The sequence below is a fragment of the Trachurus japonicus genome, chromosome 24, assembly GCF_045865225.1.
Source record: "Trachurus japonicus isolate A0001 chromosome 24, Traja_1.0".
In the NCBI taxonomy this organism is placed as follows: domain Eukaryota; kingdom Metazoa; phylum Chordata; class Actinopteri; order Carangiformes; family Carangidae; genus Trachurus; species Trachurus japonicus.
Window position 1 is genome coordinate 24,975,259 of NC_140930.1, and position 17,969 is coordinate 24,993,227.

General features: G+C 43.0%; 1 protein-coding gene across 5 annotated transcripts in view; it reads right to left on the reverse strand.

The window, feature by feature from the left end:
- ppp2r5cb (protein phosphatase 2, regulatory subunit B', gamma b) overlaps positions 1 to 17,548 on the reverse strand; it is a 36,500-nt gene extending 18,952 nt beyond the window's left edge. Inside the window, exons 1-3 of one of the 5 annotated variants that reach the window (XM_085771770.1) lie at positions 17,389 to 17,548; positions 16,775 to 16,834; positions 13,313 to 13,478 (exon numbers count right to left, since the gene is read on the reverse strand). In XM_085771770.1, the coding sequence (XP_085627896.1) occupies positions 13,313 to 13,478; positions 16,775 to 16,834; positions 17,389 to 17,415 (253 nt within the window). In that variant the 5' untranslated portion in view covers positions 17,416 to 17,548. Of the gene's footprint in view, positions 1 to 1,902; positions 2,143 to 13,312; positions 13,479 to 13,880; positions 14,100 to 16,774; positions 16,835 to 17,388 lie in introns of those variants that run through there. The other 4 variants (XM_085771771.1, XM_085771772.1, XM_085771773.1 and 1 more) reach the window with 4 other exon arrangements.
- Between the last annotated feature and the right edge of the window lie 421 nt (positions 17,549 to 17,969).

Below are 17,969 nucleotides of genomic sequence, written 5' to 3' on the forward strand. Positions count from 1 at the left end.
CACTTGTGCACAGTACACTACCTTGGGACAAGGAGTCAAGCCAAGTGATTACAGAACACTTCTGAGTCTATATTCAGACGCTGAACAGAATAGTGACAAGTCTGTAAGTAGCTCTGCAGTAACATCATACTTTCTACCCACTATTCAAACTACTGGCCACAAACAGGATCTAATTGGCCACATAAAAAGGTCACGCAGCCAGCGACTAATTTCACCCTGAAGCTTTGTCTGCAACATTCATGGAAAACACTGATGTGGATCTGTTTTATGTTTCTGCACAGTTGTGTAAGTACTTCTACTCTGTCTTCCTTTTCAACAAGATGCAGTGTTATACTGTGAAGTCGTTATCACCGAGCCATAAAACCTTTCTGGGAAAATCTTGCATTCACTTTGTGTGGAACACTGAAATCATCCCAACTCTTTTTTTTTTTTTTAAGTATATTTTGGCTTTTCATGCCTTTTTATTAGATATGACAGTTGAGAGAGACAGGAAATGAGGAGGCAGAGAGAGGGGGAATGACATGCAGGAAAGGGCTGCCCAACGCGGGATTCGAACCGGGGCCGCCTGCAGCAAGGACTGTAGCCTCTCGGCGCCCCATCCCAGCTCTTTTTAACCCCATACAGTACACATAGAGACAAAACAGACAAATGTTTGATGCCAAAGTGAAACCACAGCTCTTCAAACATATGCAAATTGATAGATCGTATAAAAAACACAATAACAAATGCAGGAAATGCACCGATTCTATTGAGATTGCACTAAACCTGCAGTCACAGAACTGAACTGAAGTTGAGCACACCTGTAGATGAACCTATATCTGCAGCATGGGTCCATCTGTGAGCACCTCATCTCATCAGCCCCTGAGTGCCAAGAGGTCTAGCAGCTCCTGTTACACAACAGCACTAGGGTTTCTGAACAGGCCTAAAATATTAAGAGACATGCTGTGCAACTGCAGACTTCACACACAGACTGCTCTGCATGGATGGGCAAATAACCTTTACTCTTCTAAAGGCTCCAGCTTGCACACAGGAAACCAGTCAAGGAAATCTCCAGTCCCACAACATCTACTGCAAAACACACTCGTGAAAAACTGTGTACAAACTGATCACCATCAAACTCTGAGCATGCAATACCAATTTCTACAGGTGTTCGACAGGTATCTGCTTTTATTTGACAGCAAGTCTCCCTGTGCGTTGAAATATTTACGTATGTGGCTGTTCCAACAAGTCGCAACATGTGACAAATTTCTTGGCGGTGGTTGCGTGCATGTGTTGTGATCGGCTGTATCTACGCTCCGCATCGGCTTCTTGGGAAAGGTTGACTGTATAGAAAACAATCTATTAAAGCAAACCCTCAGGCTTCATTAAGACATTTCCAGAGAGTGTGTGTCCCGGTGCAGGACACTGGGAGGGCAGGTCCCGACTTGTCTGAGTGGACAGTAACTCAGGAGCCTGCTGGACATTCAGCAACGACCAGCAGAGAGCATGTCAACTTAGACACACACAAACTGACAACAAGCTTTTTGACCTCATTTCCTATGACATCAGCAGTCTTGATGGGGGGATGGGAGACGCAAAAACTAGCACTCCTTCTCACTCTCTCGCTGGAGCTAAGCTGTGCAATGTCTTGGCAAAAGCCTTCCTCGTTGACATACACACACAGTCAATCCCCTGCTTCCTCTTCCAAAAACACCCATGCCATTACACTTAGAGGAGAAATGCACTCACTCTCTTGCACTAACTTTTAGAAAAGTCACCTGCCACCTGATATTTGCCTCTTTTTTTGTACAGAATCCAAATTAGCAGCTGCAGTGGCTAAAATGACAACAACATTCTTGCCTATCACCCCTTGTAACCCACAAACACAGAGCAGCAGAGGAGGTACATTTTCCTTCTTCTCACCTCTAAAATGCATTAGGGCCACGGGCTGGAAAGGCCCATTGGAGCTGGGTGCATCCAGAACCATCCCGCTGGCAGCTCTAGTGCATGCCAACATCAGGGAGCTGAGGCGGGAGACGGGGGGAGAAGAGGGCAGCCCGGGCTAAGGCGAGGAGCCAGCCTCCATTTTAGCACGAACACTCGGAGCAGAAAATGAAGCTCCCCTGCTGCTGGAGGGAACCAGCTAGTTAGTGATGTCATCCCCCCGCTGCAGCCACCCGATTGGCCGGCCGCGGTCACATGGCGCTGGCTGTCGGAATACATAAACATGAGGGGAGGGGATTGGCTGGTGGGCTCCAGGGGGCGGGGGGCGAAGGGGGTGGGGCTGTTGCTGTGATTGGAGCTGGAGCTGCTACATCTGTCAAGAGTTTTGAAGCACACACACACACACTGCAGATTCAAACTAAGCCTGGTTTGAAATGTATATAAATACAGGGAGAAAGCCAGAAAATGCACACTTACAAATACACATTCCCACACAACATGTAGGCTACTTATAAAGAAAAAAAGAAAATCAGCACAGGCATGAAGTGATATTTCTCCTTCACAGCCTAACACCCAAAAAAACCTCAACACCACAACTGATAAAACACATTGCAACACATGCATCTGTCCCCAAAACAAACATAATACACTACAAATAACGCAATGCAATACACATTTTTCTTAATATAAGAAAAGGCTCAAGATACAAAAGGAAAACCATTAGCTGAGCTTTATGGAAGATAAGAGTAGAGAGCATCTCAGCTTACTTGTTTCCAGAATCTTTTCACTTCTGTGACCGTCCATATGTGTGTGCTGCTGTCTTTGTGCGTGTGTGTCTGTTTTCTGCATGACAGATGGCTCTCCAGGAGCACAGCCTGAGCCCAGGTGTATGTGACAGAGAAACAGGAAGGCAGGAAGTCTCAATGTGAGCTACACAGGATGTGCATGTGCAGCGAACAGCACTCTGTCTGTCTCGGCAGCGCCGGGGACAAAGCAGCGCTGTAAAGCTGCGCAAGAGAACGGACAAACTACAGACAATCAAATCCAGCAGAGTGACACACAGGCTATGTGCACATGAACGACCCAAAAACAGCAAAGGCAATGGCATATCAATAAAATACTCCTAATTCATTAACAAGTTCATTTTTCACCTACTTTACACTCTGTCACAGTGTGCATCCAACCACTGCACTAACGCCAGCCGTGACATATACAATCCCCATGTGTACTTAATGTGTCATCATGCTGCAAGGATCATGGTTGTAGACACATGCAAGCGCACAGACAATGTGTAGGCGGCGGTTTGTGTGTCCCCGTGCAAAAAGGGGCAAATCGATGCAGTGGACATTCTTTGCAGTAAAGTGAGAAACTACCAAGGAGTCAGACAAAGTCATTTCCTGTCCAGTCTGGCTCTGCTTACCCTTTGAGGATTAGCATTTTATAACCAAAGATAATCCACACACATTTTCTATGTGAACAGAGTCTGTAGCTCCTACCAAACTACCCTTAGTATAAGCTCTATAAGTGCATTATCTCACAGTTGAACACATGATCCTTGCATGTTTACACATTTTAAATGAGCTTGCCTTGAGCATTATTTTTTGACTCCTTGTGATTGTAAGAGACATCCAAACAACGTCACAAAATGCACGTTCTTTGACGTTATTTATCTATAAAAAAAAAAAGTGTAGCCTGTACCAGTGAGGCATTAAAGATATCAGAAGGACACTGAGTGTTGCTGGCTTCTTGTTCTTTTTAAATTGTTTGTGTGCCGAGCACCTCCAGACTTCTTTTCTTTTTTCTTTTGAGTGTGCGCACTCTTCCTTCTTCTTTGATTTGTTTTTTATCTGTGTAATATTCAATAAAGTCAAATGAACTTGCTTTGTACATTGTTGCATATTCATGTTGCATATTCACTGTATGCCAAAAATGTGACCCACTAAGGCCCCGTTCAGACCTGGTTTTAATACGTATCTCTCTCAGGTGATCCAATCACAAGTGGTCAGCTCTGAGAACAGCTGTCGGTGCGGTGCACCCATGGTTCATTGAGGACGCAGTTACGATCCAATCACTCACCACAATTAGAGGTGGTCTGGTCTCAGCCACAATTATTCCTGCCACAGCCTCATAACAGACTGAACATATTTCATTGTTTGAAATAGCTGAAACTCTATTTTCACTTGAAGAGCTGTGCACAGCACAATAAAAACTCTCAATACCTCTGTGATCAGATCACTGAATACGCATGTTCATTCCAAGCCAATCATGCTCCTTTTGTCAAGCAGATGTGGCTGTAAACATTGTGCCAATAGATCAGAGCCATATTTTTTTCAAGTGTAATGTGCCTTCCATTAGAGGTACAGAAGATATTGGGTGTTTCAAGTGAGGATGTCACATTTGGGTTTCCTTTTACAAAATTTGTAAACCACCTGAACAAAAAAGTTATTGCTACTCAGAAAGCTGGAAACCTATCAGCGTTCCTTACACATTTGAAATTTCAATATTCCATACTTTTTCCAGACCCTAATGTCCAGACTTCTCGGTAGAAAAACTCAAATAATTTGTGACATTTCAGTAAATTGATGTGTATCATGCAAATAAATCATGCAATTAATCATTTGTTTTCATTATTCTGAATTTGTATGCCATTATGTCACCAAATCATTTCCAGGAGATTGTAGCTAGGTAGAATAGCAAAATAATTCGTCCAAATAACATTAGATAAGAACAAACCCAGATAAGTATTAAGATAAATACATTTCCATAGTACATTTTCCATAATTTTCCAGACCTGGAAATGTATAAAATCAAATTCCATACTTTCCATACTTTCCATACTTGCGTAGGAACCCTGTAGGGCCCAACCGATTTATCGGCGAGCCGATTAAATCGGCCGATTATAGCCCATTTGAGAATAATCGGTAATCGGCCAAAACTCGCCGATTGTCGCCGATATTTTCAGAAATAAAATGCAGGGAATAAGACTTGGTTTTACTTTGAAAATGTTCCCCCATTTAAAAAGATCCCCCGACATTAGGCTATTTATCCTGTAGAGGGCGCATCCTCTCTCTCCACTATCCACTATAACCACCTCACAGCACAGCAGAGTGACTGAGCAGGACATGCTTTCCTTTTCTTTTCTTTTTTGCAGCGGTCGGGTGAATTAATTAATGCTCGTGACTCCGGCCGTGTTGGGTCCGAGATTCAACAAGCCGGTCGGGTTTTACCGTAGGCTAATTACAGGCAGTATGCCCGTTTATCACCAATAAAACACAGTACCTAGATGAGGTGGGTGAGTGACTGAGCTGACTGAGGCTGTAACACGGGGGGGAGGAGGGGCGGCGGTGCGGGTCTCTGACTGCAGCGGGACTATCATGTCTCTGCTCCGTGAGACTGACCGCCTGTGAGCGCTGTGGGACCGGGGCTCGCGGCAGCACCCGCTAATGGTTGAAAACAGCGGTGATACGTGCTTCCACGTCGGAGTCAACAAACCAGAAACGTCTGGAACAACATTCGCTAAAGAAAAAAAAAGAGAGAGCGCGAGAGAGAGAGAGAGACCGTCGTGCCGTGTAAAAAACAACAACAACAAAAAAGTGTCACGTGTCATGACTTCCTGTATCTGGCCCTTCAAATTAAAAGCCTACAGCCTTTCACAGTTCAGTCATATTGATTTTGACTTAATTTTGACAAGACAGGGCTCCAAATGTTGTCAGGGGTACACAATAAGGGAAATTGGGCCAGTGGCTTTTGAAGATCACTGGCCCCACCATTCTAACCACTGGCCCAGGACAATAGGTATCGATCCCCATATTAACGAAAAACAACATATCCCAGCCAATTCCTGCGGTCTCGCCATCGAGGCTGGAACTTTCTGATACCATTACTAGTCAATTTCCAACATTCTTGATACTTATTCAATACCACGATCTTGTAGTTTCTTGAGATTTTGGGGGATTATTTTGTTATATGTATTTTAGTGATTATGTATGAGTTGGTATATTTGTGTTTAATTTTTGTATGTTGTTATTTATTTGAGTCTGAGGATTTATATCCTGTATCAGATATTTTTCATTCAATTTCATTAAAGAAGGTCAAAAAAAGTGCTTTTAAATTCATCAGGCTACTTTATTTAATAAATAAATAACTGTTTCACATATTTAGCCTCCACAGTGGTTTAACAATGAAATAAAAACAGAGTTAAAATGGTAAATATGCCTCAACACAAACATGAAGTTATGTAGTCATTACTTTTATCCTCCAAGTAGTTCAGTGATATAACTGTTGTTCTCATTCATTCACGTTTAGGCTGTTTCCACAGATTGGTGCAAAACTGACTCATTGTTTCATTTTCAGCTCAGTTTTGCGTTTACACACGTTTTTTTGTTGTTGTTATTATGGTCTAAATGTCACGTGACGTGCCACCGCTGTGGCGCACACCGAACAGCTGGCGCCCCAGCGCGAGCTCTGGCCCGTGTGTAACGTTCGCGTCGGTCCCGACAGGACTCGACCCGACGCGCTGAGGAGGAGGGAAGTTTCATGGTTAAGAAAAAGGTTTTTATCGGTTCTTGTGACGACCTTCTATCAGCAGCAGTGAGTGAGCTGGAGCTGCAGCTGCAGCTGCTTGCAGGTGGTGCTGACGTGCCAGGGCACAGCGCTGGCTGCGCACAGAAAGTAGATGTCTCTGTCGTTGATCGGGTCGGGATCTCTTAGCACTATTTACCGAGACGATTTGACAGTTATCATTTCAAACCACAGGGATTTAATGTGAAATTAGATTTATTTATTTACTTGTTATATTTTTTTCAAGGCATTATTTTCACTGGCCCCACCGGGCCAGTGTTTGGAGCGTTCTGGTGGCCCTGACGGTTTGAAAAGTACGTCCGGGCCACCGGGCCATTTATATTGTCGACCCCTGGTTGTTGTTTTTTCCTGCAACCAATTGACCAAGGAAATTTTGGCAGCCCTAATTTATATATTATATAATTTATGTAGATATATTACTTAAAGCAGAAGTAAGTGGTCCGGTCGTTTTCGCTAATGCTGCGTTCCAGGCAGGCTTTTGAAATCGTAAATTACAGCTTCAAGTCACAACTTACGACTTTGTAGCGTTCCAGGCAACCCACTCATGTTTTTCCGACCTGTTTTACCGGTGAAAGTCACTATAACGGCCACTCGTAACTTCCGACCGGTGAACTCGTACCAGATCGAACTGGTACCACTTCACGGTCGGAAAAATACGAGTTTCCTTGAACGCACCATAACAGTCCTCGTCCCTACGTCGCCACATTCACGGCGTCCCTTGGCTGCACACACGGCCCTGCATGCCGTTCTCTCTCCTCATTGGATAAAAACTGTAGGATACGATAAATGTTTTCTCTTCGGCTCAGAGCAGAGCAGAGGGACTGAGAGACCCGTGTTTCAGTCCAAACACTCTATGTAAGTGATTGCTGTCGGAAGATACAACTATTTAAGACTTATATTAACACAAATATATCACTTACTTCTGCTTTAAACCAACACTAAGGAACTTTTCAACCTTCATAAAATATTTTCATAACTTTTGTGATGGTACATCGACTTACAACAGGTTGAATGACACCTCTGTCATATGGCCTGAGGGGGTCTGTATCACCTTCACTGGCACTAAGCAGCTTTGAGGAGCATGGTAGGAACCCGGCTATCACTTAAGTTTCACTTTCACTTTTGCGAGTGACGATGAGGAGGGAGCAGGCAATGTGGCACCTTTCCGTCGGATTGTGTATGTGTGTTTACTGTGAAATGATCTGCTGGTAACAGAAACTTAGTTTGGACGTCTTCTGTTAATTTCCATGCACCGGGAGATCAGGATGTTTACGGCGCTACGCGCTGGTGCTCATGGGAAATGGAGTCTTCCTTCAGGCAAAACACTACCGCTTTGGGCCACTGGTGCCGCCAAACTCAACCAAAATTGAAAGTTCTTAAGTACTTAATAAAATTTTAAAACTTTATATTAAAAAAAATAATCGGCCGATTAATCGGTTATCGGATTTTTTACCCCCTAATAATCGTAATCGGCATCGGCCCCAAAAAATCCATATCGGTCGGGCCCTAGAACCCTGTATGACTTCAACCAGGATCCACTGTGCAGATTATCATAGTGAGACTCATTCCTGTTTACAGAGTGCAAGAGAACATCAAGTCTGTCTGGCCCTAATATATACAATAATGGGGTATTTCGGAGGCAGAGTCTAATCTGAGCATATAAAAGGCTCTTTCTTGCCATTCTGCTCTCTAGTCATGGGGCAACCTCCCGTCTAAAGATCAATTGTTCTGACCGAGACAACTCTAAATACGCCCACTTGTTACAAATACTCTTCAAATGCTTCTTTGACACATGCATCCATCAGACTTGTGTTTTTTGCTGTGTCTGTGCTACTTCTGGCAGTGGGAAGAAGAGTGAGCCTCTGAGGCAGCATGGGTCTGTACTAGACGTCTGTGCTGGTGCGTGCTTGCACTATAGCCCCACTTTCTCTATATTTGTCATTGATAGCAGCAGGGCAGCCTAAAATACATAGTACCAGTGGTTCATTTACAGATCCTCCAGACTGCTGATGTTCATTGTCATAACCCTCAGCATTACCCGCTTCAAGCTCAAATCTATTTAGAGAAAAAGACCAATCCGAACAGCTGAGGAGTGAGGACACAAGTTCCTTTAACAGTAGCTGAACCTAATTGTCCCCCTTAATCAGCCTGCAGCGACATAAACGCAGCTCTGTCTGTATCCTCCACCAGCTGTGATTCATATGTTGACTCTCCACTTATAGAAAACCATCCATTCATATGAGAGATGTTATGTTTATCATTATGCTGCATGTGTATTACTTTCACATTGCTTTCACAAGAGATTCTGTGCTGCTGTGATATAGGAAGTATTACTTTGGGACTCAGCCAACCACTAATGTACAACCACTACTGTACACGCTAAGTGGAAACACCTGCGACTGTCTGTGTGTACAGGAATACACTCAACATAAATCACAAATAATAGCTCTAATGAAACTGTTGCATAACTGAGGAACAGTTTATCTTAAATACATCCAAAGGCTGACTACTGGCTTCTGTTGGTTGTAGCTGATAGCCTGCGCATTGGTCTGAGTGTAAGTGGATAAGTATATAAATTGTTAAACTATTATTTACAAAGACCAATATGAGCACGACATTATGCTCCACCTAAACTGACCATCAGAAAATGTGTTTTATTTTCGGTCATTATCAAATGTTTGTGTTTCCTTTTTTCTGACTCTTCTCAAGTTACTTTTTTGGTTTTTATATTTTTATGTAAGATGTTTTGACCAGGGACGTCCTCCATGTGAGACATGGGAGTCCTTTCCTCCACCACCTGTGGGAGTGGTAGAGGAAATCCTTCCCTGAAACCTGCCTTGGCCTCTGCTTCCTGCTCTATCTGCCAACCACATTAAAAATACTTGCGTTAGTTTCAGTGTCAAGTCAAAGTATGACTCCCCTGCCGAGCAATAAAACCTTTCTTTCAAAGTTTTAAAACTTTTAAGACTTTAAGAAGATGAAATAACATTAATCCCTGTTGTCCAATACATTTAATTCAGATGGTTTAATGTGGTGTCTGCTCATGTTAGTCTTACACTTGTTAAGCAAACACTGTCGCACCATCTTAAGCAAACAATATGACAGAGACAACCTCTTTCTAGAATCTATAGTAAGTGATGCAACCACTGTAGTTATCTGATGCAACATGGAGATTGTTTCATGACAGCTTTAGTATCCCTTCAGATGACAACCTCTGCTGAAGATTTATCTTTCTCTTCCTTTAGTGGACAACATGTCAGTCACTTGACAGTTTAACACTAGTATATAGTTTGGGGGAATGTGGAAAATGTGCTATATTCCTGAAAACTATAATCCCATTAAAAGCCAAAGTCTCATCTTCTTGTATACTTAACAAATCTATGTTAAAAATTATACTGAGTATCCTGAAAAATGATAACACTAAATCCATACTATGCATTTGTAAGATTTCAATTTTAAAAGAGCATTAAACAAACGACAACTAATAGAGGAATACATTAACAGACTAGATTAGGGCTGCAACTAATATGCAACTATTACTAATGATATTTTCATTATCGATTAATCTGTCTATTTTTTAAATGATACATCAATTAGTTGTTTGGTCAATGTCGAAAAATGTCAATCAGTGTTTCCCAAACCACAAGAAGACGTTCTCAAATGTCTTGTTTTGTCCACAAACCAAAGAGATACTCAGTTTATGGTCATAAAAGAACAAAGAAACCAGAATATTCACATTTAAGATTAAGGAGCTGAAATCAGAGATTTTGGACTTTATTTTCTCAAAAAACTACCCATACCGATTATTCGCTTATCAAAATAGTTGACGACCAATTTAATAATCGGTTATTGTGCGATTAATCGATTAATTGTTGCAGCTCTAAACTAAATTTATATCTCACTCATATTGTCCTGAGAATAGAAATATTTGTTCCAGCATTACTCTAACCAGCAGATGGCGACAAACCCTGTGAGGCAGAAACTTCATGCAAGACAGCAACTGTTCTAAAGGGGAACACATAGAGAGGCAACAACTGTTGTTCTGTGCTTTTTGGCAAGCATGTTTCTACTTGAAATGAGACCACAAGGAAATAAACAGGCACCTGTAGAGCATTTATCTGCTCTTTACTTTCTGCATTTAGAAAACTTCCAGCAAACATTTATCGGAAACACACAATTTCTGGTTTGTGTACTTTAGAAAAGCCTTATAAAATGCATAGACCGAAGCAGTAACTCACTATGGCAGGTTTTTCAGCAGGAGGCTATTTAATGTAAAAGCTGGGCGGTTAAAATGCACCGTGGAGCAGCGAGTGCCCGTGGTTTTGGGGAGAATTCATGGGAAATGCCCGTCTCTGGTTTGGGTTTGCAGTCTGGCCTGAACCTTGTGGCTCTGCGGGACGGGGCTCGCGGACATGTGTTTCCATCAGGAGGTGGTGAACATGCCTGGAATGAAAACAGGCCAAGCGAGGAGCCTGTTTGGACAGGACTGAGTGATAACATCTACCGGGCCACTGTGGGATAATGTTTTGCAGCATGTTATCAAAGCTCTCGTTGGGGTGTGGGAAGTGAGCAGCCTTTATCAGAAATTAAGTTATGCTCAACACAGCGGAAGGGTAATGGCTAACCAAGACAGAGATACAGCTAAGGGTTACTGCAGAGTCAACTGCTGTTTTCTATCAATCGATTCCGATCAGACAGAAAAAGACTGAATGGTGAACAAGTAGTGCACGACAGCTGCTGCTGCCCTCGGCCACGGACAGTTACTCCACTTTGTGTGAATTCTTCCTAAAGAGGAATGCAGAGGTCGCTCACGAGATGCTCACTGGTAGTACGGTGTTCAGACGTAAAGAGCTGCACACAGAGAATCAAGGCACTGTTCAGAGATAATAAAAAAACTCAATAAAAACAACTACGTCCCCTGATGAGCAGCAAACACCAAACTACGTCATAAAAGAGGTTAATTCAGTCAGGTAGTAGCTTGTAGCATGCAAAACAAGCTTCTTCTCAGAGGAGCTGGTGGATCTTAATTTATTTCTAACAACCTTTATTAGAAGAAACTTATTTCTGCCTACTCTGTCTTTAGAAGGGAAGCAATACCTCCAGTGTCCAGCCTTGTTTTGCGAGAAATACACAGTCACTGGGGAGTGTTTCAGCTGAGGCTGTTCCTGGAGACGACTGAGAAAACTGGTTGGGGTTGATTTATTCTCTGTATCCTTCGGGTTTGACCATTGACACACATACAGCTACCATCATGTATTTTCTTTTTGCACTGATGAACTTTTCACTGCATTCCACAGTGGACTCCTTCTGTCAGACTTATTGCCACTACCATCTGCAAACTCTGCTTTTGACTAAATCGGTACGTTTACATGACAGTTGAAAAAAAAAACAAATTCATCCGATAATAACTGGACAACTGAAGTGCATGTGAACGCGTTAGTCCGACTAATACTGGAGTTCTCCAACTTTGATTAAAACACCCAGAAAATGATCTTCTTCAGCCTTAATCAGACTGAAACTGGACAATGCATGTACGCATGCTTCACAACAGTAGATACAGAACAAAGTGGAGCAGAGAGGCTGCCCGAACCCGGCCAAAAGAAAAAAACAGCGACAGGATGTGTTTTATATATAAAGAGAAAAAAATCTGTGGACTGTCATTTGTATCCCAAACTGGATGGGGACTGTAGTTGAGAACTTAAATCATATATACAATATTTTGCTAGGTGAAAAGTCAGCAGGTCAGGGGGCCGTATTAACCCAGCTGAAACACAGACCGACAGTTATTCAATTTTCTCTGTTGCATGTAAACTGGGACGAGGACAGAAGTCAGACGAGACGCTCAAATCGAGCTGTGAGCATAGCTCGACTTAGCTGTGCCTGTGAACGCACTGAATGTGTATTTGAATGCATGTCCACTTGATATCCCATAAGGCTGTTTGCTTTCAGTGCACCACCAAAGTGAGGTGGTTAGCTGGGGAAAGGCAGCGGACAGCGTTGTTGTGTGTATTCATGCATGCACCACCCAGAGACATGCATAGACAATATACCCAGAGGCCTAACAGCAGTGGCCACTCCTTACTTTTCCATCTGGTGCTATGCTGGCACTGGGGGGCTTAGACATTAAAGTAAACATCAATATACATCCGCAAAAAATCCATCATTCATTTTTTCCTCTACAGGGGAAAGAAGAGAGAAGGAATAGTGCTCTAGCTGCCAGTCAGTGCTTATCTGGCCACTGGCAGCATCCTGAAACACAAGGACCATGGAATTAAAGCTTTATCTCTGGATTACCACTAAATATAGACACTTGGGTTAAATCCAGCGCAAAGTCCATGCCATCTATGTCCTCTGTTTGTTTCCTTGTATTGCGTAATGTCATGCTCAGCCTGGTATTAAAATGAGGGTGATGTTCATAGACATTTCGGAGTGGAAACAGTGAGTAAATAACGGAGTGCGTGCTGTGCTTGGAAGTACGCATTTGTCTGTAAAGCTTGCACTTATCTTTGTCAAGATTACAGGGATTTCCAGCATATTAAACTCAAACAGGGAACTTGCGCACCCTCTCCTGCACGAAGGAAAATTCTGCTCCGCGTACGGCTTCTTGAATACAGGCTTCAAAACATTCTGAATTGATGAGTTTTGCCATGAAGAGAATTTGACTACAACTTCTAAACCTAATGTTAAAGTGCAGCGTGTGTGAGTATGCAGTCAAACCAACATCCAACGAACCCAAAGCCACAGTTCGGGGGAGCTAACTCATTAAGCGATTGGGTGACAGGGTTGAGTGGTTGCACAGGTAGATTACCTTTGAACGCTGGCAATTTCTGCAGCTCTCTGTTGTTGCTCAAGCTGAAGCGAGAGGAGCTCTGCCTCTTGTCCTTTTTGACAGGTGTCTGGGAACCTGGCTGTTTCCCCTTTAGCAGCTGTGTGGTGGGGGGAACACTATTGCTAGCCTTCCTGTTCGAGCTCTGCTGAAACAAGAACAAAAAAAAAAAGAAGCCACATTAATGAGAGTGAGGGAGAGTGTGAAAGTGAGTCCCTCTGTAGGAATCTGATAATACTATGTGCACGCTGCCACCAGCCAAGCTATTTGACTGCCATACGTTAAACAGGTATTGTAATTATATACAGTGTGTCAGCTTTGCTCAGCAGACCGGTGTCGTGCATTATATAACGAAGGTCATGAACCTCACTTCACCTAATGCACTATAGACATTACAACAGCACATTGATCTGGGAAGAAAAATAATAATTCTGGTTCCAATCATCAAGCTATCCAGCTGTGTTTACAAAGACTTTAAAAAAACACAAGCGTTTATAAAACCTGATGTGAGAACAACTGAATGTAGCAAGTTTCTCGCAGCTGGTCCTACCTGCCCGCTGGGATCCATTCATCAACACACACCTGATGGCACAGAGCTTATTTCACCAGATGCAGCTGTGGAGCTGTGTCGGTCTGAGTCACAGGAGATTTATCAAATTCATTTAAGACCCAGCTAAACTTGGCCCACGGTCTGCAGCGCTACAAGACAGGCGCTTAGGCTGGGCCACTAGCAAGCTGTCGAGTAAAGTGGGAAATAAAGCTGAGCTGGCCTCTATTATGAACTAGATTACACACTAATGTAATACAAGATAGGAATTAACGACTTGTAAATTCATTAAGGCAAAGTAGAAACATCTGTCATCTATGATTTGCATTGCCTCACAGCTGCTTGTTATCAAGCCAGTAAATGAAGCCTTCCTATATGTCATAGTGTAGAAGCTGGCCGGCGCTGCCTTTGGTTTCAGACGCTTCTGATTACCAGAAGCACATGAGACAAAAGGAAGGGCGGCGGACTACAGTAACCACAGCGACTTGGAGCCCAGCTGTTTCAGTTTGACACAAGGTTGGTGCATTGGTAGGTCTGCTACATGGCTGCTGCTGACACACACACACATGCAGGATTATTACTCAGCAGGAAGCAAACAGGGGGCTGAAACCACAGCTCCAGACAGAAGGAAAAGGATGATTTATCTAAATCCTTCACATCTAATTAGCAGTAAGCTACAGAGTTCCAGCATGTGCTTTGAGGATACTTACAAGTGATATAAAAAAATATGTGGGTTCCAAAACAGGGAGCATAAAAACAGACTTGTTTTCTGTTACAGTGAACTGTGTGGTGTGTAACAACAGACAACACAATATGATATACTGTTTACAATATGAATATTAATATACTCCTTTTTCCTTTCCAACCAGTACAAACCAAAGTCATCTGAATGGGTGCAGCAAGATTTCAAATTATTACCCATGGAGAGGAAAAGAAACCTTATGGATCAATATAAATCTGCTATTAGATGCATTTGTAGTTGCATTTTTACTTTGAATATCACGAGGAAACAGTATTTAGGCCATGCTGTGCACCTGGTCACATTGAATGGCCTCATATACTTTTACAAATGCAGTATATGACCACAGAGAGCAATAATCTGACGGCATTATTCACACCAGATGTTTGTTTTATGACAAGATCAACACAATGTTAAACAGTTTGCTATGCAGTCTGGTCAGTTGGCCTTACCAGGTGTTACCCGCACCAGATGTAGCCTAATAAAAAAAAAAAAGTCATCGGATCGGACACTGCAATGCTCTTTGCCAGTGCACTTTGTCCGTATTTGACAGAAGTAGCCATGATGTTTGAGAATATTCTCCTTGGGTCTCTCTGGAGATCGTTTGCCTAATGGCTTGTGGGTGGGTACCAGTAAAGTAACAGGAAAGGCACTATGCCCAAAGGCACACAATTCTGCAACAGGATGATCCACTGCATATTGAATTTGATGATTAGATCAATAAAATAGAAATTCTACATTTTAATGGTAACTGATTTGTGAAATTTAAATTATGAAAGATGAATAAAATACAATGCAAACAGAGGCAACGCGACGGGTCAGTGCACTGACTTGCTGCTAGTTCCCTAAAGTGAATCATCTCCAAGTAATTTAGCAGCAGGTTATGAACAAACAGCAGCATGAGTCAGGAGAGGTCTGTGATGCCAGGACAACCAACCATGTCCTATCAATGAACGCTGCACTCCCAAAGAGAGGTCAGAAAACAAACCAACCAGATATCGACAGTATTGTGTCTGGATGAAATTCTGATTTGGATGAGTGTAGTGCAGGCATGGTAGCTTTGCACCACTGGCCTAAACCAGGCATCTAAATCTGTGATTCCTCTCATTACATGGGATTACAGCTGTCACAGACATCACAAAGGGATGTATTTACTAACATATCTCAGCATGGTCTGAATCTGATACATTTTCAATATCGCTGTGGGAACAACACTTAGGGGAAAAGCAGTGATTGTGTGCTGTCAGGGGGATTTTAGTTCCACTTAAACTGTAGTCAAAGATTCATGAGGACAAAATGTGTGAGGGGTTTGTCCTTTCAAGCCTTTAGGGGTTTTCTGTCTTCTGTGTGAGTGCCTGTTTTATATCATGACAGGTGCACCACCTCCCCACCTGTCTCACAGGAGCAGGCCAAGGGGAGGGTCCACTCACTGAGCACTTGTTGGTTATGGAAAACTACAGAGCAGGGTGGAAAGGATACAGTTACTACCGCACTAACTACAGCCAAAACAAAAAAATTACCTGAGTTATCAACACCACGCTTGACTGTTTTGATGAAAATCACACAATATTAGCTTTATGACAGCAGGGCTGCACGATTAAGCGGCTAATCCCAACATTATCAAAATTGAAATACCTAGAAGTGCAACATCCAAATCACAGGATCTGCAAAAGAAGGTAAAACGAGTGACATCGTGTTGTGCATTCTCAGCATTAAATGTGTTGTGTCACAGAGGCACCCTGGACAACAAATCATACTCTACAGACAACATGTTTGTTTGGTAGAAGACCCAACAAACATTGCATCATCCACCTTATAGAAATGGAAAGCAAAAGTGACCAGTGCAATATCTGCCATATAGGCTGTATTTCAGCTACAAGGATTGCTGCCATACTATCTAGATTTTCCATCATAGGTAGAAAACATTAAAGCTCTGATGCATGATTTGAGCATCATCTTGTCTAGACCTTCCCCAGAATCACAGCAATAGGTCTGTCTGCTGTGAATAATATGCAGGGATTGGACGTGTTGACCAATTATCTCTGTGACCATGCTCTCCATCTTCAAGCAGTGACAATGCAACATCCGTATCACACAGAGGACTAACCTACTGTCCCCCCGACAAGGAGTGTATATTAGGTGTCCTGGTTTAGCCTACCTCATGCTCTGAATTCTCCTGTCCTCCACTCTTGCCCACTTTGCCAGACTTAGGAGACTCCTGTAAGAGAAAGTTCAAGTGCTTAGGCCGACTTGGCATTAGCGGATAAGTGGGTTGACAACATCAATAAGCAGCAGTCTATCAGTGAACGCCCGCCGCGCACCAATCCTGGCTAAATATAGCACGCCTGCCCACCCCTGTCTCACACTCCTGTTTGAACACACTGGTAAGTCTCCTGTGCTTGCTAGCTAACGTTACTTCACAGTCAGTACCATTCACACATTCCCCGGGTTTCAGCTCTTGAATGACACAGAGTGCTTACATTTACACCAAAAACGTACACATTACACACGATGAACCAGTGCATTCAGGTAAACAATCTCGCTGCTAATTAACGGCGCGTTATTTAAATAATACAGCACAACGTACCAGGTGCTAGCGGTTAGCTGGTGATGACTGCTGGTTGGCTAACTTAACGGTAATGGGATGGGACACTGCGCTGGGTGCTGTTCAATGTCTTGGGGTGAGGCCGGTTAACCAGTAAATACGTTCAAATGCACCTCATAAGGACTGTATTCACTAGCGCAATAAACCTCTTAGAAATATTTACTCACCTTATCTTTTTTCGTTTTATTCGGCATTGTACAACCGTAGCCGCCCTTGCTCCCCTCTCGGATACTCCACAACCAAAACCTTGACAACTCTCTCAGGGCACCACACTGCAAGGCGGTTCAGTCTGTCCTCGCTCTGTGATTGGCTGCTGTCTGTCAGCTGACCTCAACGTCTCACTCACTGAGTGACACGGCTGAGCATTACAGGGCAGTGGGAGCCCCCTGCCGGCAGCAGCCAGTACTGCAACATATGGGGCATTATTTAGGAAACACGACTGGTTCTGCACTGTCTATCCACTTTTTTGATAAGTAACGTATTTATTTTATTTAATTAATTTATCTCACTCACTAATCATACCAAGTGGTCCAACATCCAGCTGCAAGACTGTCAACCACAACACCTTACAGAGCTCATGTAGGCCTACATATTCTAATTTTTTTCTGCAAAATTCAGCCTACATTTTTGATTCTTGTCATCATGAGAGATCTACTGCAGCCCTAGGTCTCCAAGGTCCTCAGACCAGCTGGGTTTAATGACTGTCCCTCGGCGAGGAGGCTTCTGGTGTTGTAGTGGGGTTCCCTCA